Source organism: Lonchura striata, chromosome 3 (assembly GCF_046129695.1).
Source record: "Lonchura striata isolate bLonStr1 chromosome 3, bLonStr1.mat, whole genome shotgun sequence".
Taxonomy (NCBI): Eukaryota; Metazoa; Chordata; class Aves; order Passeriformes; family Estrildidae; genus Lonchura; species Lonchura striata.
Window position 1 is genome coordinate 66,334,700 of NC_134605.1, and position 27,987 is coordinate 66,362,686.

General features: G+C 39.2%; 2 protein-coding genes across 2 annotated transcripts in view; one reads left to right on the forward strand and one right to left on the reverse strand.

Annotated features, from left to right (window-relative positions):
* The window catches only part of NT5DC1 (5'-nucleotidase domain containing 1), a 127,801-nt gene extending 101,392 nt beyond the window's left edge, over window positions 1–26,409 (reverse strand). Inside the window, exons 1-6 of the mRNA XM_021555531.2 lie at window positions 26,217–26,409; window positions 24,183–24,274; window positions 22,546–22,617; window positions 20,914–21,020; window positions 19,219–19,298; window positions 15,452–15,533 (exon numbers count right to left, since the gene is read on the reverse strand). Of these exons, the coding sequence (XP_021411206.2) occupies window positions 15,452–15,533; window positions 19,219–19,298; window positions 20,914–21,020; window positions 22,546–22,617; window positions 24,183–24,274; window positions 26,217–26,309 (526 nt within the window). The 5' untranslated portion in view covers window positions 26,310–26,409. The remainder of the gene's footprint in view (window positions 1–15,451; window positions 15,534–19,218; window positions 19,299–20,913; window positions 21,021–22,545; window positions 22,618–24,182; window positions 24,275–26,216) is intronic.
* On the forward strand, window positions 3,024–9,691 carry COL10A1 (collagen type X alpha 1 chain). Its single transcript, XM_021555530.3, has 2 exons — window positions 3,024–3,162; window positions 7,797–9,691. The coding sequence occupies exons 1-2, from the start codon at window positions 3,024–3,026 to the stop codon at window positions 9,689–9,691; spliced, it is 2,034 nt and encodes a 677-aa protein (XP_021411205.2).
* Window positions 26,410–27,987: the final 1,578 nt, after the last annotated feature.

A 27,987-nucleotide genomic window follows, 5' to 3' on the forward strand; every position in this document is an offset into this window, starting at 1 on the left:
GGCCAAAGAAGTGGAGTAAGACAGCACAATAGGGTGGAGCTCGGGTTAATCACAAGCACAACTGGTTCGCCTGTATATACCTTTTGACCCCACAATCATCCCTATTTATGCAGAGACACAGAGATTATTCACCTTCCTGCCCAGAGGGAGCCAAGAGGCAGGAAGCGAGGCTGCTGGGCAAATATCAGTGTGAATTATTGGTGCTTTTGTAACATAAGTGTGCCTGCTTTGGGGGTATTTATGAATTAGGCAAGAAATTAGCACAAAACTGTGTGTGCCTGAAACTGTCGCCTGCTGTTCTTAACCAAATATTATCAAATTAGCAACAACCACACTTCCCACTGAAGGCTGTATATTTAAATGCTTTAAAAAATCAAAAGCTATTTTTGGATTTATACAAACCAAAAAAGGGGCTGGAGCTGTGTTTTTTCAAGGAGGAAATAAACTTTATGCCCATATATTTGCTACCTCTGTCAAAAGTGGATGACTGAATCCTCATTTAAGTTTATAGAGACTAATTTTTAAAACACCTTGAGAAGTTACACAAAAAACCAGAGGACAGAGTTTCTTTCTCTGAGAGATTAAAAGAAACTGAATATACATGTGGGGAGTAGAAATACCATCTCAGATATGCAAACTCTCTGAAAATCATTGACCATGTCAGATATGCAAGCTTAATGGAAAAAACAGGCTTTAGTCTGGAGACCCCTGCAGCAAAAAGGGTTAATTACAAAAATAGTACAATAACAGTGTTGTTTAGAGGATGGCTAGGAAGAAGAATAGAAGAAAAGAACAGTTCAACAATACATTGAATAAATTATTGCACTTATTACTGTAAGTTAAAACATTAATCCAGTTCTCTACTAAGCAAAGGTATTAGCACAATTGGAAGCAGAACAGACTTGATGGTCCATTGGTCCCTTTCAGTACAGTAACTTGTGTTCTAGGATGTTTGCCATGATACATAAAAGCCAAAAAAGCTGAAGAGTGTGGAATTAAACAAAGACATGGAGCAGGTAAAATTCAGCCCACGTTAACCTGTCATTCCACAGGACAGCCACAGGGTTCAGGGCCACCAGCTCAGTCTTTTGGTTGGAACAGTAACAGGTGTTCCTTCTGTACCTACCATGCTTGAGAATTGACAGTAGTACACATTATTTATTAGTCTACCTATAACTCTGTTTCAATACAGAGATAATTTATATGTAGGTACTTTTTCTTAAAGCGGAGTACACTTTACATTTAAGTCTACAGTTTCATCCTCAATCAGAAAAGTTGTTTCTTGTCTCTTACTTTGACCTTCAGTTTTGAAAGATTATTCAGAGTCACAATTCAAGGGCTGGGAGTTACTGCCTATTTAGGACTGAACTTCAATAAAATGATTCTAAATCACTGTAAGATTAAAAAAAAACCAAAGAAGTTGCACTCTGTGGGTACAGTCCATTAAGCAAGACCAGTTTAACAAAAGCTCTTAAGAGCTAAAATCATAAACAGGTTTGATCCACCAACACTAAAACCAGCATAAATTTAAATTTACTAAACTGAAATCCCCAAACATCATCCCATGTTAACATTTGCAAGATAAAGCAGGGTGGATTTCAGATTTGTTACAACTGGACACAATGAAATTCTCATTTTGTAAGGTAAACTCACATTTCAAGATTTCATGATACAGAAACATTACCTGCATTATATGTGTAGTAGTATACCTCAAACATCAAAACAGAAGTCTAGAGACATAACATTAAGATAATCTCCTAAAATAACTTCCCAAAAGTTATCAGGTTCTCTGACAACTCCCTTATTAACATCTTAATTGATTGGAAGTTCTTCACTAGTATCCCAGTGAACAAGTGGGATTACTCCTGAAGTACAGCTCACCAAAGTTCAAAATGTATATGTCTTTCCTTAAAACATCTACAGAGACATTTAAATGAACACTTGGAATTACTAACCTTATTTACTAGTTCTTGATTTTCCCAGTGTTACCTGTATCAATTCTAAAACAGAGGGGCCATAAAATTTTAGAAAAAACAAACTATGAGCAATACAATCTGATAAATAATAAGGAATCCAAGAAAATAATGAGAAAAAAACTAACAAAAAAAATCCCTTAAGAGAATCTAGGATGACTGCTCAAAATAGCTGTCCCCCACCCCTAAAAAACACACTTATACACACACAGGTAATTACTGCTTACTGATTTTGGAGGAGGAGCTAATGTCCAGCAGTCACCCAACTAAGGGGAAAACCAGATAAATACTCAAGGGTGGCACTTGAAATCATCAGCCTCTGCTCACTCACCAGTGGCAGAACTCCTCCTCAGTAGAGGAGGATTCACTCCTCTACCACTTTGCATTGGAGCTCCATAACATTTTGGTATGTCATGATTTCATTTTAATCTCTTTGGTTTTGAAGGTAACTTCTTCAGGATGCCTGTTTTCTGTCTGGGGAGGGAAGAGGGTTGATATTTAAGGGTCAGTGACAGCATCCTTACTGCCACTAGGGCTCTTTGTAAGGCTACAGGTTTCAAACAGGTTTCAACTTAGGTGAGATTTTTGCCAGTGATGCTAAAGGAACCAGGACTTCATCCTTCATTTGTTATAGCATTAGACAGAGGCAGTAAGATCATGGAAGTGTTGATGTATTTTCACTGTAAACTTTCCTTCTTTTCAGGACTTTTGGTATATGGAACTCATGAACTTACTTTGGAGGTCTAGTTAAAATAGTCAGTGTTTCTGAATACTTTTGTCTTAAATAGAATGCCATCCAATCAAAATTATTATTTTCCTAAGAGTGAGACTATTGCCTCTAATCTATCTATGCAACAGCTCCACCATTCAAAGTAATAGCAATGCTGATTCCCTTTCCTTTGAGCATTTTTCAAAACTAGTGAAAGCAGTTGGAAGTAACAACAAAATATTGTTATTTTTAATACCAATAATTTAAGAAAACTCATCTATTCATGCTTCAAAACCAGACCTAAAAAGCTTTTCTTTACAACACAGCACAGATTTGGAAACATGCATTTACAAATATCTTTACTGCTGCTGTTCTGTCTGAATATTGTCCATGGTGGTGATGGATATTTTTCTGAGCGATATCAGAAACAATCGAGCATCAAGGGGCCACATTTTCTACCATACAATGTAAAGAGTCAAGGTAAGTTTGCTATTTTTTAATAATAAACTAACACACTTATTCCTAGGGATTCGATACATGAACAAAAGCTCTTTGTTGCTATTCAAATTTCACTAACAATTTAGATTTATTGAAATTATTTTATCACTGCAGAAAGAATTTACAGTGGCTCTGGAGTTGCTTCCTCCTGACAAAGATGCACACCTGTCAGACAAATGTTTTACACAATAAACACCAAAGGCATACAGAGCAGAAACAAAGTCTCAGATCTCTGCTTCAATAGTGGGAGCAACACAGCATGATTGTGTACATAATGATGCACAACATGCTAATTATGAATTTCTTGATTCAGCACTGGGGTTTCTAGCAACAGACCTGCCACCTAAAACCTACCTACACTTAGGAAGAATTTTTACATATTTTGTCATGTTATCTGTACTCAAAACAGACCTTAGGTGTGAATTTAAATATATATATGATACACATGGGTAAATGAAGACCCACTTAAGGCCTAGAAAGACAAAATAAAATTATATATAGTTGTACAAATGTGTCATAAACTTCTATATAGTTTTTCATAAGTGATTTAAGCTCATGTTTTAATTATTAGGATAAGCACAAAGTAGTATAGCAATTTTAGCTTTAGTATATTTTAAAAAACCCTCTTCATTGCATAAATCAGTCTTATGGCAGCTAGGAGAGGCAATACATAACTGCAATGCTACATTGTTTCATCTTATTTCTGCTTATCCTCTCTGTCCCTTTAAGTTGAACAGGTAGCAATCCCTAATGTTTGAAACTATTTGAGTTCTGTTTTATTTTTCCATGCTTAGGCCAACATCTTCTTTAAAACATCTTCTTTAACATCTCACTATTCAGCAATGTTTAAATAAGCCATTACTGCAGGTTATGTTGAAATCTCAAAGCTTCTGATCCATAATGACTATTCAAAATAGCCATCACTAAAATTAATAGTGAATCTTCCTTGTAAACATCCTACCCTACCCCCTGAGAATAGCATTTTCTTTCAGACATCACCAGGTTACCCAAAATAGCTTTATTTTTTTGCTGTATCCCATCCACTTTTAGTTGTAGCAATCACACTTGGGCAGAAATGAGGAAACTCAATGAGGGGTTCAGAAAACAGCATTAGCAAATAAGCTTCTCTTCACCAGAAAAAGGACATGGGCAGAGCAGAATCTGCAGAGCAGAATTGCTGTTCAGGGCACTGCATTCACATTACCTTCATTCAGGGGGTTTAGATTCAGAATAGCTCTGCTGACAGATCCTACAGGCTGTCTGATCATGTGCAGCACACAGAGAGCCCAAAGAAACTCTGGTCTCATACCAGCACTGGCCCCCTACCAATCAGCTCCAACCCACAATAAGAAACAGCAGCATGGCTGGGAACCTTATCCCCAGAATATTCTCCTGGGTTGTACCAAAATACTGTCATAGTTTCATTCCTTGTCTTCAGCACAAGGACTTCTGGGAACCCTAGCACTCCTGGATCAAATTTAGGTACATGCACAATAAACAGCTTCTCTGAAAACTTACTGACTAGAATTCTCACTGAGTTAAGTGCACATTTTCTCTCTCCTTCCTCATTAACTTTTTTTGTGTTTTTCCATTACTTTACTCAGAATAATTTACATATTTATAACTACTTTTAAGTGAAGTATATTTTCTTGGCTATTCTCTACCATACTCCATCCACCTCTCCTAATAGTCATTCTTCTTTCCCCCTCTATAGAAAACATTTGGGAAGGGGGAAGCCAGCAATAAATTAAGCAAGAATCAGGGTAGACAGGAAATGGTGTGAAAGGGGGAAATTATTTGTCCTGAACTAAGTTTTCACTTTATATACAAACACAGAATCTAATGTGAGTGAAAATTCATATTTAGAATGAAAATGATTAGACCAAACCTGAGAACTATAAAATGCTCTCAATTTAGGAAATGTAACAGAAGACTACATACTAGACCTCAATAGCAGAAACAGCATACATTTTTACAGACATTCGAGTTCAGTCATTCAAAAGTATTTGACAAATTTTGATTTGGTGAACAAGCATTGCAGGAGGACTGTTAATCTTGAGTCTGGAAAGCCAGCATCCTATATAGAGTTTTTAGAGGAATTTTAAAGAGGGAAGACTGCTGGAGATCATAACTTCTAATCTGAGATGATCTTGGAAGAATAAAACAGGAGTCTACAAAACCAAATGAATTCAGTTTTTGTCTAGTGAGTTGCTCTATTTGCAAGCAGCTGAAGTAGCAATGGGAAGCCTTTCATCATAGCTTACTTTTCCAATTTGATTACCAAACACTGTCTTCTCCAGATATAGCTACCAATAAATTACCTTTTTGCTTTGTATAGCTTTGTCAAAAAGCAGCCTGGAACTGAAATTTCAGTCTAAACCCAAACTGGTGAGTCAGAACAACATAAAACAGACCACACGATTTCTGTTGGCAACCAAAGCCTACTAAAGCTTCATCTAGTTTGATGAAATTGTTTAAAAAACCTTGGTCTTGACAGCTCTCCCGAACATAATTTTTAAACAAGTATCTCTTTGTCTTGAAATATTTGAAAAGCCCAAGCTCAAAACAACAATTGAATGAGATCTCACTACTCAGCAATGTTTAAATAAGCCATTACTGCAGGTTATGTTGAAATCTGCATATTTAATTCAATACATATATGGGGTTTGATTGCACTAGAGAATGTAAACCAATTTTGCATCAAGGTATGTGCTGAGACATGTAAAAGAATAGCCAATCAATACTTCAATGTTCTTGGTATAAATTCTACATCATTAATAGATTTAGCAATATTTTCCTCAGAGGAATAACCATTGCTTTTAGACGGCACAATTAAAATCACAATTATAATCTAAAAGCAGCACAACTTTGGAACAACACAGCTGACAGAAAATCTCTATAACAGTATGAGTGCTGACAATGCCTTTAATATCTCAGGCAAAATTGGCAGGACCCACCACTCTGTGAACCTAGGACTAAATGATATTAGATGATATTTGCATCTAAAATACAGTAAAAGTAATAAAGAAATACACTCTGAGGTAAAGTCAGATGCAATTTGCCACTAAAAACACCAACCTGTCAGTATATCACAAATAAATTACAGACCATGCTTGTTTTACATGTGTAGGATTTTAAAAACTATCTTCCTTTTCATGGCCCTAAGAAGGATGAGAGAGGAAGATGTGCAAAATAAGTTGATATGCATTTGTGTTGATTTTATGCATCAGCAGAAAAGAAAATGAACTCTGCATTTTCTAGATAAGAACAATTTCCCTGTCAATATAGGAAGAAGGCTACCTTGCAGATCCAATAACAAAACAAAATCAAACGTATTTCATAAGCATACCTCTATTATATTTAAAAAACCGCAATATGTAGAATAATAGTTTCCTCCTTCACCTCACTTTTGGTTCAACAAGGCTAGCCACATATTGGAAAATGCAGTTTATTATCTAAAAGACAGTCAAATAGTCATTGTATTTCATGTGTACATACATGTAATACATACACTGGTCTTTTTGTGAGAAACTGAAAGGAAAAATTGTAGCTGATGCAATTTTTGATCAATTTATAATATTTTCTACATAAGCATTCAATAGAATGTGTTGCCATTATAAAAAAACCCCAAAACAACGGAATCCAGGCTCTTTTTGCATCCTTCAGTTTTTATTTTTAAAATTACTTCTTAAATGAACATCTATCACAGATATTCCGTTTTGTTCTATAATGCTGCCACTTGTTGAAAACTGCTGAAGTAGTCTCACAGTATCTGTGTTAAACTTGTATGTAATGTCCAACAAATAAGCATGCTAACTCCAATGTACAGGTGCAGGCTCCTCACACAAACTAACAGCTCACACAAACTAAGCAGTGAGCTTGTTTGCTTATTCCTCTATTCGTGACATTTGGTTAAGTAGCTCCACCTGCTGTTTTGGTAACTAAGAAAATGAAGTAGTATTAAAAAACCCCATAACAATGCCAGAATTATGACAGCAGTAAAACGAATTATCAGTTGTGATCTTGCCACTGTGTGAAATTTTTAAATTTTTATGGCAGACAGAAGTCTTTCAGACAATATCTGAAAATATAACATTCATATATTTACAAAAGAACTGGTGCCCTGGGCCACTTTTGAAAGTAGGGGGCAGGGAAGAACAAAATTTTCACTACTTAAATGTAGCACTAAGTTATTTCTGACTGGCTGCTGCACCTGCACAGACAGCTTCCTGTGATTTCATTCATTAAGTCTGATGACCTGCTAAATCTGTTACCTGTCTGGTTTTTTTTTCCCTTACTAAATAATCTGCATCTGCTTGCACTTGCACAGCACTTTTTAAGCTCTGTGATGATCCTGAATGTATTGAAGCAAAAAAAGAAAAAAAATCTAGAAGCCTTAAATCTCACATTTCCAACAAATTTGCACTTGTTACTTGTAAAGGCTGTGAAACACTTTTACTTTGAATGTCAGGTTCTCAGTGACAAACACAGCAGCTGAGGCTTGACTTCCATGAAGTTGAAATTGAATTAACCCTTCATGCATTTCACCACCACACTACACTGCCTGAAAATATGTTGTAGATGCCCTGGTTGATCTGGTTTCCTCTCTCTCACAGGTGTGCAGGTAAGGGGGGAACAAGGACCCCCTGGTCCCCCAGGCCCCGCTGGACCAAGAGGACAACCAGGTCCTGCAGGAAAGCCAGGGTTTGGAAGTCCGGGTCCCCAAGGCCCCCCTGGTCCCCCAGGACCACCTGGGTTCTCTGCAGTCGGAAAGCCAGGAGTGCCTGGTCTACCAGGAAAGCCAGGAGCAAGAGGACTAAATGGTGAGAAAGGAGAACCCGGACCTGCCGGACTCCCAGGAGCAAGAGGGCCACAAGGGCCCCCCGGCGCTCCCGGCCCCGCAGGACTGACCGTCCCTGGCAAGCCAGGACCACAGGGCCCCCCAGGAGCCCTGGGGCCACGGGGACCCCCTGGCGAGAAGGGAGAGCCAGGTATCCCCGGTATAAATGGACAAAAGGGAGAAAATGGATTCGGAATTCCAGGCCGTCCGGGTGGCAGGGGTCTTCCAGGCCCGCAGGGACCGCGGGGCCCCCCCGGTCCGGCTGGGATAGGGAAGCCTGGTGAAAGTGGCCTGCCAGGTCAGCCAGGGCTGAAAGGTGACCGAGGTTTTCCAGGCGCACCTGGAGCAGCTGGGCTCCCAGGTCCCCAGGGCCTCCCAGGTGAACCTGGAGAAGTCGGCATTGGCAAGCCTGGGCCAATGGGACCGCCAGGAGCAGCAGGTATCCCCGGCGCCAAGGGACATCCTGGACCTGCAGGGTTGCCTGGATCCCCAGGACTCCCAGGTTTTGGAAAGCCAGGATTGCCAGGGATGAAGGGACACAGAGGGCCTGAAGGTCCTCCTGGCCTTCCAGGACCTAAAGGAGACCAAGGTCCGGCTGGTGTGCCAGGAGAACCGGGGCCGGTGGGGCCACCAGGGAGCATGGGTCCCCATGGACTGAAAGGCTTGCCTGGCGAGAATGGCCTGCCTGGGCCCAAAGGCGACATGGGCCCCGCCGGCCACCCGGGATTCCCAGGGGCCAAGGGGGAACGAGGCCTACCGGGATTAGAGGGAAAACCGGGATACCCAGGTGAGCAGGGTCTTGCTGGTCCCAAGGGACACCCAGGTCTCCCAGGCGCCAAGGGCGATGCCGGCCCCGCGGGGCTGCCTGGGCTGCCGGGTCCCATGGGTCCGCAGGGAGCCAAGGGGGTGCCAGGCACCAACGGAGAGCCAGGCCCCAGAGGGCCTTCAGGAATACCTGGGATCAGAGGTCCCATTGGCCCCCCTGGCCTGCCAGGAGCCCCCGGTGCCAAGGGTGAGCCAGGGGCACCAGGACTGCCGGGCCCAGCAGGCATTTCCACAAAAGGCTCAAGTGGACCCATGGGACCGCCGGGACCCCCCGGCCCTAAAGGCAGCAATGGTGAGCCTGGCTTGCCCGGGCCCCCAGGTCCTCCTGGTCCCCCTGGCCAAGCTGTAATCCCACAGATGCCTGAAGGCTATGTTAAAGCAGGAGAGTCTCGGGACCTATCAGGGATATCCTTCATAAAAGGAGGAGTAAACCAAGCTCTGACAGGGATGCCGGTGTCTGCTTTCAGTGTCATCCTCTCAAAAGCCTACCCTGCGGCAACGGTCCCCATCAAATTTGATAAAATCCTGTACAATAGGCAGCAACACTATGACCCTAGAACAGGAATCTTCACCTGCAGAACCCCTGGACTGTACTATTTCTCCTACCATGTACACGCAAAAGGAACAAATGTTTGGGTTGCACTCTACAAAAATGGTTCCCCAATTATGTACACCTATGATGAGTACAAGAAAGGATACCTTGACCAGGCTTCTGGCAGTGCTGTCATCGATCTCATGGAGAATGACCAAGTATGGCTCCAACTGCCCAATTCAGAATCTAATGGTCTCTACTCCTCTGACTATGTTCACTCTTCTTTCTCAGGTTTCCTGTTTGCTCACATCTAACATGCCACTTACCCAGCCCTGACACACTCTCCTTCAGACCATATTAACCAGGTACTGCTCTGATTTGTCCTTAGCAGGTCATGCAAATGCAATGTTGCAACAGGAATGGAGGAGGGAGTGAGAAAGTGGAAGAGAGTGGTTCAAACATAGTAGAATAATATTGTATGTTTTTAGAGACTTATAATAAAATAACTGTTTTGAATGATGATTGTCTGACAATGCAAAATAAAAATTTTATGAATTAATATAATGCACCGGTCTCTTGTCCTTTTTTTTTTCTTTAAAAAGAAAAATCAGTATTTCTAGCTATCACACCTCCTAACGCAATAAAGGATGTTGGATCATACTTCACTATACTTGAATTAACTGAAGGCATTTTATTTCAAGTAAAAGGTCTCAAATACACCACAGTCACCTCAACAGCTGGACAATACACTTCAGGAACATTCTACATCCAGATTCATCTTTAAGCTATCCAACAGAACAAGAACAACAACTCTAAAAAACACAGTATTCATTTAGTTCTACTCTTCTTATTAAGTAATAACTACTTGGAGATAGGTAGATTTACAAATTATAACATGTTACTGAAGATATAAAGCTTTACAATATGAAAAAGCAACCAGATTTGAAGCCTCAAAATCCATTTGGCTTTCTTCAATGCACATTGATGCAACAAACTAGTTCAGTATTTTTAAATCTCCTAACATTCTGTAACATTGAGAGTACCACAAAGCAACATTGACCAAATCCAAACTTAAAAACATATCCTCACAAGCATGCAGACACTTTACCAGCCCAAAACTGGAGATAATCCTTGCCCTGATTTTTCCCAAACAGTTAATTCCTTTAAAACACAATAGTGTGATGAATTTATTTTACTTATTTGGTAAATTTGTCAGATGATGGCAATAATTAGTCAGTATACACAACCATATTTACCATACAAACATGTCTCACAAAAAGTCATTTCATCTATTTGTTATGCTATTATGACAAGCTAGCTTATGAATTATGAAACCTTAACAGTTTGGTCACACAGTTCTTCCAGTTACAGTTGCCATTCATGTGCTTTAAAAGTATTATATACATCAAAACCTTATGAACCCTTAAAGCTACTAAGCTTTTTTTTTAAACAGAAGCTTTCAATCACTTGCACTGAAAGTATGTAGGCCTATGTATAAAAATTTTGTGATACTGCCATTTCTTCATGAAAGCAGAGTTTGAGGCTTGTTATGTTGTATACATTTGGAATCAGCAATATCCTAAATACTTGATAATACACTGGAATGAATAAAAAAGCTAGGATACCTTTTGCTTGATGGCTGACCCATCATTAGTAAAACTATATAGTATGTTGGAAACTGTAAAGACCTACCATGAAAGTAACTTAAATTTTTTTTTTTTTTTGTTCCACTTTTTAAATGCTGCTGGATAAGGAAACCTGTGGTTTAGGCTATAATTCAGTAAAATAATAAATGAATATTAGTTCAACAGTGCTTCCCAGTATTTAAACACAGCACATCCTGCTGCCCATACACTCTACCAACTTGGAATGTTTCAGAAACAAATAGAGGGACTGGATATGGGAGCTGGAAAATATGGCTAAGTAGTAGGCTTCTGGTTACTTAGTTCACATATGAAATGTATGCCAAAGCAAATGCTTGAAACTGTTGAAGATGCTTGGTGCTCAGCAGCTCAGGACCACACTGACATGTGATTCCAATTAACTTACAAGAAATGGGGCAGAATTTTTAAAAGCATAGTTCACTAACCCTTATCATCCATCCATCCATCCATCCATCCATCCATCCATCCATCCATGCACTTAAAATCATGTTTTGTCCTTTATGTCTTTGTTCCTCAAACATGTGGGACTTCAAATAATTCTACAGCTTGGAACTTCATGCCTGGTTTTTGAAGTCTTTTCATAATTGCTCAGATATTAAGTCACTAAGAAAACAACACTTAAAACTGAAAAGCTAGATATGATACAGTAAATTGTGGTAAAAGCACAACTTATACTTTGATTTTAGCTTTGGATTTTCAGTTTAGAGGGAACCTTGAGAAAGTCTGCAAAATTTTTGTTTGATTTTTAGCATTTTCTCCACAAGAAGATCAGCAATCTATCTAAATATAAAGCCCCTCCAAAACCACTATTTCTGATGAATCTTGGATATTAAAGAAAAGAAAATCCAACATGAAATTCAAATGAAGATTTAAGAGCCTGTAATAGGACAAAACCACTTTCAAAGAAGTACTGAAATTTCTGAAGCCTTAAGTGATCAAAAACATGAAACACACAAACAATCCATTCTGTACTTAGTGGGAAAACACAGCAAATAAATGTAACAAATTTACTTTTCACTTGCTTCTTTGGTACAGGTTTCACAAAACAAATCTATTTCATCACTGCTACATCAACATTAGAAACTACTAATATTTTGCCCAAGATTGATTTTCCTTTGGCCAGAAAAGTGTCTTTGCTTTTTGTTTCTTATATCTGAAATTGCATATTAAAAATAAAAAATATATATCACAGATGTTATCTTCTGCCAAGACTATAAACTTGGGATCAAAAACATGTATCCTAACAATGGGCAATTTATGAAATCTGCTGCCATACCAGCCATGATTTTTTACTTTTATAAAGAAATATAATCTTATAAATGGATTGTATTACAAATATATAATTGTAACTATGTATATATAGCCACAAATACTACAGTTTCCAGAAGTGTTAGGAAAATTACAGAGTAAGGCAAGCCTTCAGGAGAGAAAGTAGCCTTTAATATAAGAAATGTTACAAAATTGTGCTTTAAGTTATATTTGGCAATATTTCCCTAAAAAAAGCATTGATTTTTCTGACAAAAAAATCATCAAATCTGAATTTTTTCACAAGGAAATAATTATACAGTACTTCAAGCTCTTATTAATCCTCTGAAGAGCACACTTTGATTCCATAATACGTCCACATAATTTGATAGTGTAGAATACATTGCCCCATGATGTTTTCTTTAAAATTGCTCTTTATTACTATCTATAAAAACAGCCACTAAATCTAACACAATCAATATAATGTTAATCACCTTAGAGTCACAAACTATTCCAGTAATAAGAATAAAGTATTGAGAATAAAATGGATTCTCAAGTAATGTAATGCTTAGCTGGGATATCATTTGCAGAGAGGTCTCTTGCAGGTATGACTAGTATTTGCAATGACCACATTGCAAATATCTATGTTCATTGCTATCTGACACCATGCTTTTCTGATAGTATTGTTTCATGGATTTTCCTTTCTTTTTCTTTTTTTTTTTTTTTTTGAGTTATTTTTCACAACGGAATGTCTAAAATAACAAGACTATTTGGGAACCTCCGTCCTTTTGCAAGCCTCAGTTCTTCACTTCTTCACAAGGAGAAGAGTGGGTTAATACTCTTCATCAAGCTGAGTCAGGACAATCATGCCTATCTGAAAGAGCCATCCAAGAAAAATATCATAGGGCAATTATCTAAGGCAATTACCATAGCTAAGACAATGAAAAGCAAAATCCATCAGACACCTGATTATGATCAAAAAAAATCCTGTGAAAAAGAGAAGGGACATAGAGACACAAGGGCATACTGACAACAAATCAAAGTGAACTGCAAACACTCAGTGGATTTCAAGAAATAAAGTGGTCAGTCGTTCTGCTCCGCCACTGACAATGGCACCGCTAGGACGGCATTTCGAGCTGGGAACTTTGCGTCCCCTCAACTGACCACTTAATAAGTTTGCCTTTGAAATTTTACCTTGACTAATTGTTAATGAGCACTGCTTTTCTCTGAAGGGTTAAACCCTCTACAAGGCATGGAGTTAAGTCAAAAGGCTGTGGTTTTAAGGCCAGATTCTGGTCTATGAAAGACACTGGGGCTTCCTGGTATGTAGATGTTGGGATCCAGGTTTGAGAGTTTCCTAAGGAAGTTATGTGAGATGTGAAATTGATAAAAATAAATCACTTTGTCAGCAGTGATAGAAGATTAGTAACCTGATTCTTGTATCACAGAGGGACCTGAAGCAAAAAGAGATGCTCTATGGGAATATAACTGTTAAGTGATACAGGAAGAAATTATCTCTGGTTCCTTTGACTCTCTGTTCAGTGCTTTAGCTACTGAACTATGTTATTAAATGGAAGATAAAACCACTGTGAAGCCTTTCAAAGTGATGCATGACAGAGTGTATAATTTTCTTGTATTACAATATTTGAGTAGTGTATATAATCTGTATTGTTTCCCTTCTGATATTACTGAACCTGTTCCTATCACTTACTACAGTTTCCTGCATTTTTAACACTCTTATGCATGCATGTGCCTCCGACAGAAGCTAGAAAGAATAAAGTCATATTGCAAATTTTATTTGCAGATTCCAGATTTACATATAGAAATAGGTACCTGATTGACAGGTATAAGCATAAATGTCCAAGTGTACACACAAGCAGACACATATAAATAAAACTGAGCAATTGTACAACTTCAAAGTTTAGACTTTTTTTGGATCTCATTAGTTTCCAAAGAACACTTTTAAAAATTATTCTTTTTACTGCAAGATCCACAACTTAAAAAGAAAAAGAGCTGTCATGGTTTGAAGAAAATAATTAACAAAAATTCTAAAAAAATTAGTACAGTTGATTAGTGTTGATTTTATACCAGCAGAAAAGAAAGGATATATTTATTTTGTGTATGAATGAGTTCCCAGGATAATTCATAACTACCAATCACATTCTAAGCTCTAATGAAAACACAGTAAGAACAACAAACAAAGCAGTTTGGGAATATCTTGCTGGTTTTTACCATTTACATCTTGGTATCAACCCATTTTTGCTTGGAATCGCTCTGAAACAATTTTTTCAATTACATTTGAAAGAAATACAGCAAGTGGGACAGCTGAGGTGAACAAAAAGTTTTAGGAAGGTGCAAACTAGTGTGTCTAGTGAATGTTGCATCAACCAAGGTAATTCTAGAATTCAGAACTGAGCTGCATATAAACATTTTACAGGAAATATTGTTAAAAATAATTTCAATTAACTGCGTGCAAAAATAATAGTTAGTCTTTATTATCACCTTATTATTTTATATGCCTGAGACTAACTCTGAAGTTATGTCTGTGAAGGAAAATAATTTGCTGAACAGTATACAAGAAGTTTTCCAATTCTAACTTATATTACACCATTACAATGTTGGTTTTGGGTGAAGAAACACTGTTATTAAAAAATAGTCCTCTGCAAATGTTAGGAAGCTCAAAACCTCTCCATTGTGTCAATACTACATGAGGAATTCTAATCAAAACTAGAGTGCTGAAGAAAACCATCAAAAATTAGTACTTGATTCTCTTTCCCCAATTCATTTTGGATTTTATAAATCACAAGATCATAAGAAATAGATTGAAAACACAGTTCAAGGATGTCCACATTACCACATCAATCACAGTAAGAAACCATTTGTCCTTCTAAAATGAGTTGAAATAGCAATAAAAATTGAAATATTGAGTAAAATAGCACATCAGAAATGTCATTAAAGATACCAAAGCAGTGAAATGAAACAGAAATAGTTATAATAAAGATGTTTTATTCCAGGAAAAACATGTGTTTACTATACAACTCTTTATAAACTTGAAAAGTAAAAGCTGTGCTGAGTAGCCTACAGTGTACTTACAAACATATTTGCTCTGGCAAGCACATGTATTATTTTCAGCTGTTATAGTGAGCCTTCAGTGAACACACTTACCTTTAAAAGCTGATATTTTATAATTATGTTGGATAGCAGCCACCATGTCCTTCCAGAAATCATATTTTTTCTGACCATTGTGCTGTAAGTGTTAAAAGGAATCTAGTCATTATATCACGTACCAGCTATTACAAGCCTTCCTATTGAAACAGTGACAGAAATGCCATGAGTTAACAAAATTATATGGAGTAAGACACTCTCAAGACAGTAGGTTTCAGTACACCAGGATTCAGTAGTACCCAGATTAACTGTGGGTAACTGCAGAAAAATTACGTCCCTCTTAGAGTATTACAATAGGAAGAGGAAGGGAAAAGGAAAAATGCTTAATATTTGTGAGGAACTCTAAAACATTAAAGCCAAAAGGGGCATCAGCTAGAACAGCAGCTTGCAGAATGAGCATCCCATCCCACTGACATTTGGGAAAAAGAAGTGCCTAGGGCTGCAGATATTGAACTTAATTATCATGTTGACATTATCAACAGCCTGGCATTCATATCACCTTCCACTTTAAGAACTGACAAATCTCTTCAATATAATTTAGAGCAAATGCTCTTCTGCCAAGAACGCTACCCCAAACATGGTATAAAATATCCAGAAGCCTGGCTGAGCAGCACTTCATGGCACTGTGCTCTGAAGAGTGCCAAACCCCAGTTCTGGAGGGGGAAGGTGATCCATGGTTGTGAACAGTCTCTCACCATTCCTAGCAAGCTTCCCAGGCACAGCAGAGCTCCAGCTGACCTCAGCTTCCCCTTCAGCCTCTCATGTGGGAGAGGAAAACCTCAACCAGCTGAGCCCCACAGCACTCTCAAACACCACAAATTTTAGTAGTGATGAATGAAACAGATGCAATTACACAGCTAGCCAGTATTACAGAGCAGAGGATTAGCTACAGATCCCGGAAGAGGTGCTCAGTTACACAGTAATTTGGCAGCAGTAAAACAGGTGGTATAGTCTTTGAGTTTATGTGTCATGGAAAATATTTCTGTAATGCTGTTACAGGCCTTCCACATCAGGATAAATTTCAAGGCAACTGTTAGCATTTTCAGGGCCCTCTGTGTATTGATACCTACACTGATACCTGAATTATGAGCCTTATACTTACATTTTTAAGTATAAAGCATTTTGTAGAGAGGGAAACATTCAAAAACTGAAAGAAGCTCCACATCCAAACCCTCATCAGTGCCAAACACAAACCAAAAACATGTAGCTTATATATACTGAAGTAAACTGCTACTTCAGGCCAAACCTGCCATGGAGGCTTCCAGAGAACAATCTGCCTTTACTTTCACAATCAGCAAGTCCCACAAACAAGGTCTTTTGTGCATAACTGACAAGCATAGTTTGCTTATCATCCATCAGCTCTATAGGTTAAAAGCAGGAAAGATATGGTGCTGTGACTTTCAGAAGTTTTTTTAAACCCACTCCTATAGCAAACTGCCACATAAATATATAAAAGGGCTAATAAAGAGAAAATATTTCATATGTCAGTTTCAGCTAGCCAAGGAGGTCAACCAAGGGTGATTATTCAAAGCTGTGTACAGAAGATCCTGGGGACCATATGTCTAGTGGCAATGCAAGTAGCCTAAGCTAGAACTCTTCTCGAGACAGACAGATTCAACTGTCTTCTCCCCTCACACTCCATGTGGCTGACTTAGCCCTTAGTTTGAATTTTGGGTTCTTTTGCTTTTTTGTCTTAAAAAAAAAAATCAGTGAACTGAACCAAAAGATCCTCAAGAGTGCTGTTTTGAGGACAGATGGATACTAATTTAAAACTGAGTAAACTTCCTTCAAAACATTTGAACTCAGAGAAGATTAAAATAATTTAAACTAATTTCTTGCAGATCTTCAGTCATTGCATACAAGATATAAAGGAAAACTGACCAATTCCAAAAAGCAGAGAGAAAATTGTATGCATGGCCATTCAGTCCACCATGATTTTGGTGTGATTACAAAATGTGATTTTATTAGTTGTACCACCAAAACAAAGCATTGTTTTGTTTAGCTCCTCAGTGTGAAGATCAAAAATGCTAAGAAGATCCCATGCTTTGTTTGAAAACACGTAAGAGATCTGGCTCTGGACACAGCAGAAACAGATACATTTTTAACAGGGTAGTCCACCATCCAACTCATGTCCAAACTCATTTTGAACCCAAACACAGTAATTCTTGCATCTGCTTCCAATAGAAGCAGAATCTATAATGAATCTATAATGTTGTCTGGAAATGGTAAGAAAATAGCACTTTGTAAGCAGGCTCACAGGACAGAACATGGAAAGCTCTACTTTCTTTCAGAAATGTGGAAGAAGAAAATGTAATGGTTTCTGATCCTCAGGATGCAGCATTTTACAGGCATGAGCTCTGGGCTGGAGAGGCTGACCATCTCCTGTCTTTCATCTTTCTTAAGTGGCTGATGCTAATCTTTCAGGGAATTGCTCTAGCCCTCCTGTTGAAACAGGGCTGACATCCAATAAAATACTTGAGAACTGCCAGGAGATAAAGAGATTGCATGACCCACTTCTCATGACTCTCCAGAGAAACGGCACAGGTTTAATTCCCTCTGGCTGAACATGGCACTGATCCCCGGGCAGTGCTCCAGCCTGTGAACTAGTAACTGGATGTGAAAGCTTACTGTATACACGCTTTCTCTCCTAATAAGTAGGTGATTTGTGCTGAGTCTAAATTAAATATAAAGTAAACACAATACAGGTGTCACAACTGCAACAGGTTTCTAAGCTGTGAACAGCTTAGGGGAAGGAGATTAATCAGGCAGAAAATTAAGAGTCTTACTGAGCACCTGTCCTGCATGCTTCCCTGATAAGCTAGTTTTAGCTAACTCTTCATGCAGCACTTGGACTTAGGCAGCAATCTACTCAGCATGCTATTTTGGAGTGAGGGCTAAAGTAGCAAGCCACCTAATATCCAATAAGACCCCAGACACTCATCTCACAACTTGGATTTTCACTCTGCAGACAAGGTTAAGTATTGACAATTTTCAGGTCTGCAGCGCTTTGGTACCTCTGGCCAGAAGACTACCTCAGTACCCTTTTGACACCAACACAATTACCCTATGAGAAGAACCCTCTCTTACCTCCAGGTGCATGCAAGTTAAATCTTTTACACAACAAAACAATTATCACCAAATTTCAAAAGTAGAATTTAGGACACTGTCTACCTAAAAAGCACTCAAAAAGGTTCAAGCAATTATATTTTCCACCTTAAGAATTTAATTTACTGTTTAGCAGAGGAAAAAGAAATGAAAAGATACTATGCCAGAGGTGCATTTATATCTGTGTACACAGATCAATGTATTTAGGACAAAAAACAAGCTTAGAAAAGGATGAAATGAAGCTTTATTCACTCTTTAAAAACTTGCAAATTAACAAATCATGTAATTCAGGAAACGTATACTATATTTATTTCAAGTACAATCAAACATAATTAAAGGAGGCTTTGAAAATTACATTGTGCATACCACAGGGTAAACTTGAAGAAACTGCACATTTCCGTTAGTATCCTAGTTATTTGTGCCCTCTGGTGGAAGAACTTTTATTTTGAACATGCCATGTAGCTCACAATTACCTTCAGAGACAACTTTAATACAGTAAGTCCAACATGGAGTAGTCCAAATGAGCAAAAAACCTTGATGCTGTTCAATACCCAGTTTGTATGCATTTAATAATGCAAGCAAGAGATATGGCAGTGGAAGAAAAAGATAATGCAATACATAATTTTCAAACAATCCAAATTTTCAAACAATCCAGTTCTTACCTGATCTAAGCTGTCCACAACCCTTGCACACAAGAGAGCTCCTGGCAGGTCAAAATAATTATCATACAAATAGTATTTAGCTGGAAAAAAAATTAAAAAATATATTTTAAACATTCCTGTATTGTATGCTGTAATCACTAATAAAAATTACATTTAGATAATAATATAAGCTCCTGTTTAGATTTTACTGGTAATAAGCATTACCTGTTTCCCAGACTTCATTAATAAAGGCTAACTTCTGGTTGTCATAACTCGCAACTAAAAGTTGTTTACCTATATGAAGGCAGTGAGATGTCAATAAGACATTCTAAGATTTGAAAGCCCAGGTGAAAAAAAAGGGAGAGAACCATGAGTTTTTCAGGACAGTATCTTTCAACTGTTCCAAAATATCTATTTCCCTAGCAGTGAAAACACAAGAACAGTGTTTAAGATGTTCAGAGACATTTGGACAGGTCTAACACACTCATGTTCTTTGCACACACATGCTGTGGACAGTGCCATGGCCCAAGGGGAAGCATGTTCACATTATTACATCAGTCCTCAAAACAGAACTGTATCAGGAAGGTGCAAATGTGGTCATGCTCAACTATGGTCATACTCAACAACCACTCTTCAAGAACTGAAATGATTTCACAAGTGATTATTTTTTTCATAATCTTGTCTGTGTGGTCTCTTAGGTATATTCAAGTCAGCAAAAAGGGGATTAATTTTCACAACAGAGACCAATTGCATATTTCAGTGAAAAAGAAAAAAAGCACATTTCCTGAATGACCAAAGGAAACCTCTCTCTTCCTCCATTTTGCAAAAGATTACCTGCAGTTTAAAATAAGCACTACATTTGCAGTCAGCAAAATCCTCCATTACATAACAAAATACACCTTAAGTGATCACTTCCTGTGTGTTACTCTCAACTGCCAAGATCAAACTAAAACAGAGGAAACAAAGAGCAAGAATGTGACCTAGCCACAGCTCCCTCAAAGTGACTCCTATCTTAAACACAGGAACTTCAAATGCAAGGGGAGAAGTTTTGTTTCTAGACCTGCTTTGTTCTTTGCACCCGCACCTAGGCCTCCAGTTACAGGACTGGTGGCAACAACTCAACAATTAGGAAAAATTTAAGATATGTCCTAAATAAGACAGGATATCAGTCAGCAGGTATTGACCAGTTGTATTGTACATCACTTGCTCCTCTTGGGTTCTGAGGTTCTGTTTCCTTATCATTACAATAATTATTAATACTATTATTAGCATATTTATTATTAAAACATTGCATTTAAATTAAAAATTGTTTTCAACCCATGAGATTTACCATTCTTTCTGATTCTCCTGACCACTGGGCCTGGGCAGGGCGGGAGTGAATGAGCAGCTGTGTGGTCCTCAGTTGCTGGCTCGGGTTAAATCATGACACTGGTTGTATCAGTCTATTCAAGAGACAGTGTGCCCACCACTATAACCAAAACATGCCTATAATGTCAGCTCATTTCTCTTACTATAAAATAAATACCATGAAATAAGATTAATTCTAGTACTAGGAGTTAAAAAAACATAAAAACCAAGTCTCCCCCAATACATTTACCTGTTCCAGCAATTCCCAGTTCAAGTATTTTTACAAATCTGTGTTAAGAACTAACAGTACAAGGCACTGAAGGGGAGCAGAGCAATTTCAAAGAAGAGGATATGCTAAAGTATAGCTACCTGTGCGTGAAACCATTCCACTGACTGTATTAAAATGCTTCCACTCCTTCCTTCCATATAGCTCCAGGATCTCTTCAAATGTCATGCTCTTTGTACCATGGCTTGCCCTATTCAATGCATTAAGTTGTTTATTAAAAAAACCAAAACAAAGTAGAAAAGAGTTGAAAACATCCAAACTACTACTCGTGCAAAGTAACACACTGCAGCTGAATTACGGTGCATGCGAGCTGATCAAAACTGACTCTCTTTACAGTTTAGAAGTTTCCCAGGACCTACTAAGCTTTTATCATATACATTCCAGTTCTCAATAAAGGCCTTACTACACAAAGGTCTGGTTGGCTGGGGGCACAGCTACTGTGCCTCACCTGCTAACACAATCACTCTGTACTGCTCGAATGTTTTCAATTGTGTCAGGACACTCGCTGTACTTGAGCTATCAATATACACTGCACAATAAAGCACAGTGCAGAAAGCCCATACATCACTCTGAAGCCTGGTAACATCACAGAATGCAGGGCAGAACTATGGAAAAGTACTCAGCTGAGCCCTGCAAGCAGCTTTTTAATACATAAGGACACACAAGCCTTTTTAGGCATTAAAAATTAACTACTTGGACCATGAAATTTGGTCTCATTTTGAACCAAATGCAGGCACTCTACTACTCTTCCCTTTAATGAGAGTATACCCTGTTATTTTTGATTCTGCATTTAGGACTCCAAAATTCATGCTATTAAATGAATTTTAGGATATACAGCAATGACTCAAAAGCATTCCTTTCTTCTTTTAATGAGATCTGACTTTCCTTAACATCTTCGAGCTTCTTCAGAGAGCTATCAGGAAAAAAAAAAAAAAAAAAAGTAGTCTGTCTTGTATTCTAAATTACACAGATATTCATTCTGGAACAAAATTAGTGAGAAATGGGACTAGGATTGGTATATTTTAGGTACATTTACTTTTCAGATTTTTGCTTCCAAATAGCAGTCTTCTATATAAAAAAAAAAAAAGAAGAAAAAAAGAAGGAAAAAAGAAGAATCAAGGATTTACTGAAAGTGACAACTGAAAGCAAAATACTTTTAAGAGGAAATCCCCCAGAATTCTGAAAGTGACTGAATCAGTTTCTGTGATTAATTTATCTCAGGCTGTTTAAATTATAAATTGTAAACTTGTAGAATTTTGAATGTCTACGGCACAAAGAAAATAGTCATTCCAGTCATTAGTATTAGTCATTAGTACTGCCCTCCAAGACAGGTTACTCACAATCCAAGGAAAAATCTTACCCAGGATTTTAGCAGAACTGGACAAAGAGTACATTGGTAACCACCAAAAAAAAAATGAATTCACTTTCAATATCAATGTTCTCATAATCTCAGATTTTATTAAAAATTAGATATTACTTACTACCAGCTAACACTAAAACATTACCAAAAGATTCAATACGTAACATTAAGAGAAAATAAGCACCACAATGCCAAAGAGTATTTAAACCTCTACATCTAATAAATGAATGCATGCTGAAATAAGTCTTTTAAATATTTATAAATTTGAGAGATGGCATTTAGGAAGGAGATAAAATGTTAATGTATTTAACAATACAATTTATATTTAACAATATAGATCTATTGTCAATATTACCTTAAAACTGTTCCATCTTCTGCAAGTTTCAGGAAGTTTCCTTCTTCAATGTCCAACACCAAGCCTTTGCAACTAAGAATAAATTAATTTTAAGGAAGAAACAAAAAAGTAATGCTTTCAGAGGACTGTCTTCTTATCGCTCAGTGATATGCAGTTACAGAAACCCTGGTGCTTTTGTAGCTGTGATGCTACAGAAAACCAAACAAGTCAGAACCCTTCAAATACTTCCATTCTTGAATAATCCTCTTTATACAAAAGTGCATTTTATTATAATTAGGACTGGATTTTCCTTACATAGCAAAATCCTACAAAATAAATCCGGTTCCATGTCCAGTAAATTTAGGGACTGTTATATAGATTAGTTGGAGGTTTAAGGTCCAAATATATAAAACTATATTTGAAATATGATATTTAAGTCACTTCTATTACAGAATTTTTTTTGTGGTAACTTCTCTAATTATTACTTGACTGATTACACCAATTATTACAGAAAAGAGGGGTAGAACCTCACTCTAAATGAGGCAACTCAATAAGCTAAGAACACATGAAGCAGAAGCATTGCCACGTTAGCCAGCATAAATAAGGGGAAGAGTTGACATTGTTGGAGACACTTGTCAAGAGTTCTAATTCACCCTAATAAATCTTTATCTTCAAGATTTTCTTAGATTCTTTGAAAAATTAATTCGGAGTTCAGTGGTTAGAATACAAATTAATAAACAAGACTGAGGAAGCAATGACACCTTCATCTTCTATAAGGCACCCACAGGAAAGAATATACATGCAGATGCCAACCTTTCCTGAATGACTCCTGGGCAAGAAGCAATGACACACTTGTTACCAGCACTGTGGACTTGCAGGTCCATGTTAATGAACCTCCCGCTTCAATAAGAGACCAAAACCAAGATATCTAGAGTTGAAAAAAATGTTTTCTTGCATCATAGCCTCAAAATATGATAAATAGATCCATTGCTTGTCTCACGGAAGTTGAAATCAATCTCATTGGAAACTGTCCAGTCAAACATTGAATTGTAAAAAAACATTACACAAAGATTATTTGGTCTTCAAGTCTCCACCCCCACGGCCTAGATAATAACCTTATAAAGTTAAAGTTCAAGATTCAAGTTAAGTTCCTGCTCAGACACCACTGAGTTCAGAGCAGGAACTTGGGTTTCGGTCTTTTTCATCACAGCTTTGTGCCTGATGTGCCATCCAAGGGCTACCTCCTGGCATGTCACCTTTCTGTGGCTTCTCAGAAGGCTGATGGGAGTAATCAGCCCTACACAAACAAAACAGCTTCTGTTGAGATAAAAATTACTAAAATCTGATGGGTACTGTTGAACAGAATGTCAAAGACAAAGATGATACATAAAAGAAGAGAGTGAGACTAACAGGCTTGTGTCCAGATAGCTGGAAGCACAGACAAAGCAAGTTTGGGTGCTCAGTTCTCTCTTTGAAATACCATGTTAGATGTATTTCATGACAAATGCTTCTTAGAACAAGTATTTGAAACTGCAATTTTGAATTTATCCATTGGACTTGACAATTATAACATCAACTGCCTAATAAATGAAGCTGTTTTCTGAGATTTGTAAAAAAGTTACAGTGTAAAGGAATGACAATATTTTCAGTGTACTCACCAGAAGTCTAAGCTGTCTGGAGCTAGAGTCAGCAAGTCTTCGTCATATCCCTTCTCTGTTACCAGATACTGGGCAAAACTATCATATATTAGCTAGAAATGAAAAAAACATTGCATTCATTATATCCATTAAGTGAGATCAAAGACACTGCTTCTTTGAAAAGGGGCAAGATGCAAATGTTTATGCCTCCAAAGTGAAATTGAACCATGGAGCTAGGGGTGCTGTCCCACTGCCTCCACTGGGAAACAGTGCCTGAGGTTATTTCTCTCATGAGAGAGAAATGACTGGAACACATACAAAAATTCTGCTGCAATGTCTTCACCCCAACCCAGATTACAATATTCTACTTTACAGTCCCTGTGTTTCAAGACTGTTGGGAAATCAAGATGGTAAGTACTTAAAGGTTGGTCACTATTTCCCCCTCTCCAATCATCTTTTTTGCTTTATTCTTTTTTTTTTTTTTTTCCAATTTTAAATGTTGTGGTTACTGAGATTCAACAAGCAACTTCTAAACCAGTAAACATTTATCATTAGGGGTATTTTAAAAGTATTTGAAGGAATTTATTCTGAAGAAAAGAAGCAACTACTGAATAAACTGTTATTATTTCTAAATTCAAATGGCCTAGCATGACACTCAGCAATTTATTTATGTACTGTGTTGGTAAAGTTTTACAAGAAGCTCTACAAAGATGCTGCCATGTCCTTAAAGACTATCCAAAAATAGTAACTGCTCCTTTTTTTCTCGTGATTCTTTCATTAAAGTTGCTCCCTGGCCTTTTTTCTTTAATTACAACAGATGCTGTTGGAATTAGAATGAATAACGTCTGACAAAAACAAATTATGAAAGCCAACGTTGAAATACTAAGAACTACCTACATCTTCAGCTGGGCCTGTCAACCTTTTAAAGTATTTCTTATTTCCAAGAGGTAAGGAGGCACGCAATGGGCATGTGTCAGTCTGCCTCTGTTTGCTGTAAGAAGATGAAGAGTGCACCAAGTTTAGTAAAAGTTTTGTGATTTTTTCTCCACTTTGTTCATTGGTTGGTTAGCATTTTAAAAGAATTCCTATAGTTGCCAATTGTCTTGTGTTTGCCTTCATCAAACAGGATTTGTATCAGTAAGAATGGGCTTGCATATGGCAACAATATGGAAGGTAAGCCTAGTGTTACACAGTTTCCACCTAGAAATCTAAGAGCTCATACATTTTATTGCTACTTTTGAACCCTCCTTGGTAAGCAAGATGCCACTCCTCTTAAACTCATATAGAGCTAAGGGAAGCAATGCATCTTTTCAGCACAGGATGCTATTAATAAATGAGACAGCTCATAAACATTTGTTTCCATACCAAATTCTGAAATTATCTTGCAATTAACGTGGGTGTCCTGTGCAGTATAAAATGTACAGTAAGTGAATGGATGCAACGAAAGGGGGAGAGTGAGACACCATGAGCATCCGCGACACAAGATAGCTCCAGAAAAGAGTCCTGACATCAACAGAGAAGGACGAGTCAATGTAAGATTGCAAGGGAGTTTAAAAACGAAAGTGGCAAGGGCGGGAACGCACAGCACAGGCAGCTGTTTCTCTTGAAAGAGACCACAGGGCTAAGTCAGAGGGCCCGCGTGCCTCTAAACTCGGCGTTTTATTGTAAGCACCAGAAAGTTCGCAAAGGTCTCCTGTCCAAAGTGCTGCGGGCTCCTCACTCTGCAGCATCTCTCGATTTAGCGGGCGTGCTCTACCTTTTCCTCAGCACCGCTACGGCCAGAAAAGAAGAACCATTTTCAAGGAAGGAGACATGGCTGTCCCCTCCGCTCGGGTAGAGAGGCCTGCTGAGGAAGCGCCCGGCGAGAGATGCACTCGCGATTCTCCTATCTTCCGTGGATGTCTGCGACAGCCGGCCCCGGGCTCGCTGCCCCCGCCGGAGGGTCCCGGCCCCGCGCCCCGGGACGCGGCGCTTTGCCTCCGGCGGGGCATGCGGCGGAGCGGGGGGAGCGGGGCCGCTCCCGCCGCTCCCCTCGGCCGCGCCGCCCGCACTCACCCGTGCGCTCTGCGGGAGGTGGTAGCGGCAGAGCGTGTGGTCCAGGTCGAAGCCCACCACGTCGCACTCAGCCAAGGAAAAGTGCTGCTGCATCGCCGAACCGCCGCCGCCGCAGGCGGGCGGAGGAGGAAAGAGAGGCGGGAGGAGAAAGGAGCGCGGGCGGCGCTTCCTGCGGAGCCGAGCCGGGCAGAGCGGAGCGGGGCCCGCGGGGCTCTCGGTCCGCTCCGCCCCGCCCCGGCGGGGCCGCCCGCACCTGCGGCACAGCCCCTGGCGAGCTCGGGATGGAGGGGCGGGCGCAGGGAGGACGGACGGAGGCGTGTCCAAGCGCTGGAATTCGAAAAACATGCTTCCCGCCGGGGCTTTGTGCGCCTGGGAACCCGCGTGGGACCGCGGGGATCCGCTCGCCTGGCAGACCGCGAACGCGAGCTTCGGGGCGTGTGAGCCGGCGGGGAACAGGAGTCAGCCTTGGTTAGTGACAGGACAGCCGGTGCCACACCGCAAGGGCCCTACCGGGGACAATTAGCCTAAGTAAGTAGAAAAACTCTACTTGCTAATTCGTTATGAACCTTCAGCACGTTTGCGATGACACCAAGCTGTGTGATGCAGTCGACTCGCTGGGGAAAAGGGAAGGGATGTCATACAGAGGGATCTTGACAGGCTTGAGAGGTGGGACTGTGTGAACATCGTGAAGTTCAGTAAGGACAAGAGCAGGGTCCTGCACCTGGGTCAGGACAATCCCAAGCACAAGTGCAGGCTGAGCAATGAATGGACAGAGAGCAGCCTTGAGCAGAAAGACCTGGGGATATTGGTGGAGGAGAAGCTCAACATGACCCAGCAATGTGCACTTGCAGCCCAGAGTGCCAGCTGTGTCCTAGGATGCATCAAAAGAAATGTAGGGAGCAGGGCGAGGGAAGGGATTCTGCCCACCTACTCCATTCCTGTTATGTCCAGGTCTGGGGCCCCCAACATAAGAAAGTGAGTCCTGAGGAGGGTCATGAAGATAATCAGAGGACCGGAGCACCTTTCTTATGGAGACAGACTGAGAGAGCTGGGATTGTTCAACCTGGAGAAGAGAAGGCTTCAGAGAGACCTGACAGCAGCCTTCCAGTACCTACAGGAACTTACATGAAAGCTGGAAAGGGATTTTCTATGAAGGCATGTAGTGATAGGACAAGGGCTTTAAACTGAGGGTAGGTTTGGATTAGATGTAGGGAAGAAATTCTTTCCTATAAGGATGGTCAGGCATTGGAACAGGTTGCCCAAAGTAGTTGTAGATGTCTCATCCCATGAATAGTTGAAGGTTAGTTTGGATGGGGCCCCAAGCAGCCTGGTCTAGTGGAAAGTGTTCCTGTTCGTGGCAGGAGAGTTGGAACCAGATAATCTTAGAGGTCACTTCCAAGGCAAACAATTTTATGACTCTATGTATCAAAGTCCCTGCAGGATATACTGTAATCCACACTATGCTGTGCATTTGGCTGTGGAAAAACCAAAATTCCATAGGTAATTCCATAGCTACCTTTTAAGTTATTGACAGTCTTGGTAATAAAAAAAAACAAAAAAAACCAGTACAGTCTATGTCCAGAATATATAAACAAATGAGTTTTTGATAGGTATCTGCTGAATAAATAATTCTGTAGTGCAATTAGAAAGAAAGTGCTGTCTGAAAGAAAATACTGTATTTGGAGAAAAGCAAGCAGATGAGAGTTGCACTGCAGTAGTTTTGTTCTCAGTGGTTGAAGTTTAATATAGCTAAGGCTGGACTCAGGATGCT

Bases quoted from the DNA above. Each gene is read 5' to 3' on its own strand.
- COL10A1 (XM_021555530.3), top strand. From the start codon at position 3,024: ATGCATTTACAAATATCTTTACTGCTGCTGTTCTGTCTGAATATTGTC. The intron at 3,163-7,796 runs GTAAGTTTGCTA...TCTCTCTCACAG, and splicing joins ATACAATGTAAAGAGTCAAG to GTGTGCAGGTAAGGGGGGAA.